The 5,242-nt window shown below is 46.4% G+C and overlaps 1 protein-coding gene across 1 annotated transcript in view; it reads left to right on the top strand.

Moving 5' to 3' along the window:
- PNOC (prepronociceptin) overlaps nucleotides 1–70 on the top strand; it is a 9,236-nt gene extending 9,166 nt beyond the window's left edge. The window contains 1 exon segment of the mRNA XM_006906245.1: nucleotides 1–70. This exon segment is cut by the window's left edge and continues 40 nt beyond it. Within this exon segment, the coding sequence (XP_006906307.1) occupies nucleotides 1–70 (70 nt within the window).
- Nucleotides 71–5,242: the final 5,172 nt, after the last annotated feature.

The following is a 5,242-nucleotide window of genomic DNA, read 5'->3' as shown; positions in this document are numbered from 1 at the left end:
GCAGTACCTGGTCCTGAGCATGCAGTCCAGCCAGCGCCGGCGCACCCTGCACCAGAATGGTAATGTGTAGCTGGAAGGGGAGCCTCTCCAAGCTGCACCATCCACTTCAACCCATGAGTGAGTTGGGCGGGAATAAGCTGGGAGCACAAAGAAAACTCATATACCTGATTGTCTTAGCACATAAGGCCCACCCACTTACCCCTCTCCCCAGCTACACACACAGCACCTTAAGGTGTTCAGCTCCCTGGAGGCCTGGGAGATATATTCACCCCCCTGCCTCCTGCCCACCCTTTGTCTAGGGAGAAAAGATTTTTTAGGATTGCTCCTTAAGGCTGACTACTGCCATTTAGAGACTGGTTACTATGGGGATAATAGTAGTAGGTTAAGATAACTAATTCCTCTATAGCTCTCCAGGAGCTTAGTTACTATGGGGACAGTTAAGTGGACCAATCCTCCTATCCAGTTACTATGGCAACCATTCAGCTCACCTTTCCTCGGAGACTTTATCTCTAAGAATCGATAGCTGGACCTACCCTTAGCCATTTGCAAAGAGTCTGATTTCTGTAGTTTTAATATTACTATATCACTTTCAAAGACAACTTTGCTTACCAGAGGGGAGGGGGAGTGGGAGGCAGGCTGGGTAAAGGGGGTCAAATATGTGGTGACAGAAAGAAATCTAACTATGGGAGGTGAACACTCAGTCTAAATATATATATGCCTTACTGTTAAAGTGTACAGCTGAAACTTATTGGATTTCATTAACCAATGTCACCATAAAATAGATAAATTAATTTTTTAAAAAGACGGCTTTGCTGTCCCCTCCTGTGTCACCCCACCCCTATATCTCAAAGTGACTGGATTCCGTGGAAACCGTGAATCTTTCTCACTCTCTCCCAGTCAAGGAGTTCTTGTTAGGACCAGGAGCTACATTTTCTGCTTGTCTTTCTTCCACTTGTCATGTGTCCGTCCTGTTACCTTGCCAGAGAGACTGATTCCTTGCAGTCAATAACATCATCACAAAAATAAAATAAAAATAAAAATAAATAAATAACATCATCACTGAGCAAGGCTTTGAGAATTTGGCCCAACTGACCCAACAGCTTTTAGAATATGGACTAAGGGTTCATCACCTTTCCTCACTTTTCGCTTCTTTCCCAGGGCCATTTTCCTTTTGTTTTTGTTTGCATGCTTGCCCTTATCTCTCTGTCCCCTCTGTTCCGTTCTTACCCCCACGGCCATAGGTATATGTACCTATAATACATCTCAGATAATAAACATCAAGGACCCTAATTTATTGCCCAGTCATTACAAACTTAACTTTCCTCAGCCCATCAACATGCTATACATAACCTTGAGTGGCACAGGAAACTAGCACAGTGGAATCTTCTGAAAATCTAAGAAAATCCATCAAGCTTTTGTGCCTTAATTCATGTATGGGAATACGATCATCTCTCAGACCTCTTCTTAAACAGTCTAGAAACTTGCCCTAACAGAAAGAACAAATCAGTTGGTCAAAAACATTCCCAAAACCTTACCCAAGTGGGACTTTCCCCTGACTCAGAGGCATGGAAAAAAAAAAAAAAAAAGCCTGCATATGTGCTGTTTTATTTTGCATCCTGTACGTCAAAAGTAGCCAGATCGTAAAAAATCTTCTTTCGAAGTATATTCTTTGGCGCTCACACATCAGCATGAGGCAGCTCACACGGCTCTTTGAAGGTAGGCCAGCTTGTTTGCAAGAGGTCCATTACCAAACACGGACATATGTGTTAGATTGTGAGAGGGATGCCACGTTTACTTTAGCCTAACGTCTAATCTCCGAAGGCCCTGAATTAACCTGCACTGTTTTTGAAGTCATACTCCTGGGTCCTTAACAAGCATTCTGTTTCTTCCTAAGCCATATCTGCAAAGTGCCTAACAATAAATCGTTCAGAAGTAGCACATATTGAATTCTTTCGAATCTTAAAGACGTTCTTCTTCAAAGTGGCTCTTAAGGGACACAAGCTCATGTCTAATTCTGAACTACTTTAGGTAAAGAACCGTTTTCTCTACCTAAAGACAGTTTAAAATCAGTCACATTAGCAGGAATCGATTTATTTAAAAAAAAAAAAAAAACAAAAAAAACGATTTGAGCCCCTATTCAGGCAAATGGTTTTTCTCATTTTCTATTAAGCTTCCAGCTGAGAGGCACTGAAACAAAACTGGTAACTAGCTTCTATCTGCTGCTTTGTTCAACATGTAAAGATCTTGATGGAAACACTGAAAACATTAGTCGGCCCATTTGGGTTTTATCGATCGCTTTCCTTTGTCCTTCTGCAACCATCTATTTCTTTTTTCACATATTATGGGTTGCTGAGTTCCAACATGGACGTGCATCTGAGTCCATAGCAGGCGACTTGAACTCTGTCTTTATTCACCTGCACACACTCCAACCATCCCTATACATGCTTGAGAGTTCTCTGTCTTGGGGGACACCAGTTGCCAGAGCTGATCTGGACTCTTGAGCTACCCAGTACCAGTCTATACTGATAAGGCTAGAGAAAATGGGGCCACCTAACACTGGAGTGGGCTAAAGAACCCTCTTCAGAAAGTGTGATAATGTGCTAGGAAGGAGGGACACTGGGTACAGGACCAGTCCTAGATGGAATGGTGGTCCAGGTATCGACCACCCCCTTCCCTGCCCCTACACTGCCTCCTCTCCTCTGCTGCCTCAGCCCCTGACCCTTCTAGACAGTAGAAAATGAGCAGATTCATTCATGGTGAGGATTTAGTGAAATCAGGCTCAAAGAGCACTTGTAATATGAGACCCATAAATGAGGGCATGATTTAGCCTCAAGAAATGAATTACTACACATGGATTCCAAATACCAGTGATAAGAGAACTGTTTCTGGTCAGGGGGCCTATCGTGTGCCTTTCAAGCCCCAGCCCACAGACCTCCCCTTTATTCTGTCATTCATGCCAGCAGACTATATAATAGTCTACTATATAATTGTGTGTGTGTGTGTGTGTGTGTGTGTGTATACACACACACATATATCATACATATATATATGAAAAGCAGGTGTGTAGAGGGAGTTGGGGAACCCTTCTGAACACTTTAGGGGATGTTTATTCGATTGGTAGCTTTTCTTTGCCTTTTTCTCATTGCTCAGTCAAATAGGATTGAAGGGTCAAAAAGACAATCCGGTTTGCCATTTTAATAAACTTCTGTCTCCTCAGGTGTCCAGGTGATCCCCAAAACCGCATGTCTCCAGCCCCGGAACTGCCGGCTGGGCATCAGGATTCCTTCCTCCCCAGGGCACTGAGGCAGGCTTTGCCTCCAGGTGTCCAGCCCAGGGCGCAGAACCTCTGTCTGGCCGTCTTTCCCTCCCCCCACCTCCCTCCATGGCATGTTTCATGACAACCCCGTCGCTGCATCAGAGTGTATTTTTGTAATCCCTCCAGCTCCCATTTAAACAGCCCCATCTTTCCTTCTCACCCGCCTCTTTCCTCTTCCAGGGGTGGGTTAAAGGAACAGGACATCGAGCCTGGGGTTTTGACTTGTCACTGCCAAAACTTGTTTGTAAAAGAGCTGTTCTTTTTGACTGTTTTAAACAGATATTTCTCCATTAAACTTCTACTGAGCAAATGGTTCATAAATTGGTCGGCTGTTTTTAAGTGAAGCCCCTGAGAAGCACAGACTCCAAACACACCACCTTCTCTTGAGAGACAGAGGCAAAAAGTTCATGGCTCTGCTTTATGTAAAGTATGATAGGCAAGATATGTGTGCATGAGCTGTGTCCCCAGATGCAAGTGGGTGGACATATGGGTGGGACAGAGCAGGTAGGGTTCTCAGAAACTCCTCACGCATGTCAACATCACCAACGGGTCCTGCCCTGACTCAACAGAAATTTGCAGTTTCAACAAGTCCAGGTGGTTTGGGACTTACTGGTTTGGGATCGCTGGATTGTGACGCGAGGTAAGGGGCAGAGCGTAGGTGAACCTACTGCTGTCACTTTTATCTCCAATTTAAGGTGTGTAACCGTCAGAGTCCAGCCAAGAAATGCCCGACGCACCCTGACAGAGAAACTGAGAGCTGACTGTCTGTAATGGAAACAGGGCAGTAAGAAAGAGCAGGGCACTCTTGAGGATCCAGGGAGACCTGGCAAGGGGGAGTTACTGGAACCCATTAAGCTGTAGTTCTCAGAAGCGGGTCGCTGCCACTGTTGCACTGTGCAGGAAGGTGGGAGGCAACACCCCAACCCCTCTCTCCTCCAGTCCTTCAAACTCTAGCCTGATGTCTCCTATTGGTCAAACACAACCTGAAGCCAGAAAGTTAGGGGGTCCGTGGATGCAGCCATAACAGTAAGTCTGGGCGGGCCCAGGGCTGCAAACAGAGACTGTCTGGCTCAAAGGCAGTGACTGACTTGGGGGGCTTGGGCAAACTGCAGTGGAGCAGCAGATTCTAGATGGGGTGGAGCAGGGACAAGGGAAGGGGGAGAAAGGTCATGAAAAAGGCCAAAAGACAACCTCCCACACCAGTTTCACCGGCTTCTGGGCTTAATCGACTGTAATCAAGTCCCTGGGTCTTCTCAGGGTGGCATCGCCCTCACTGTCAGGCCCTGTTCGGGGTCCCTAGAACCTGCTCCCAGACATACCTCATGGTCCCAGACACTAAAATAGCCTAACGCAGTCAGCCCCACTGCAGCACGGGCGGGATGGTGCCTTCTGCTCCCAACACCCTCCTCACCTAGGCCAGCTTCAAGCGGCCCTTGGCCTTCACAGTACGTGGAACCGATGAATTCAGGGAATGGCTCGAGTTGCTCCCTAGGGTCAGAACCCTTTCCTTAAGGACAGTGGGACTTATTTTCTCCTGCGGCCCTTGCTCACTCCCCAGTAAACTCAGGCATATGGCTGAGAACATGCTCCCCACTGTCAGCATAAGACAGAAGATAGAGACTACCCCTAGGTTACAACCCCAGTGCCACTGTTTCCCAAGTTTGTCCTTGGGCAAGTTACTTAACCACTGTGCCTCACTGTCTTCCCCTGTAAAATGTGATAATAGTAACGCCTTCACAGGGTTACTGAGGTAATCCATGTAAGCACCTGGCCTAGTCCCTGGTCATGTTACCTACTGTTGCCATAAGCAAATGACTATGTGTGCTTTGCCCACAGTGTGACATGCTATCATTGGTTTAGCACCAAGGACAATGACAATCTTATCCTTTGCAGGGGGAAGGGGCAGAGGGACAGGCACACATTAAA

This window comes from Pteropus alecto, unplaced genomic scaffold (genome assembly GCF_000325575.1).
Source record: "Pteropus alecto unplaced genomic scaffold, ASM32557v1 scaffold50, whole genome shotgun sequence".
Taxonomy (NCBI): Eukaryota; Metazoa; Chordata; class Mammalia; order Chiroptera; family Pteropodidae; genus Pteropus; species Pteropus alecto.
The sequence above is the reverse complement of the archived record's forward strand: the minus strand, read 5'-3'. Positions and strand labels throughout refer to the sequence as shown.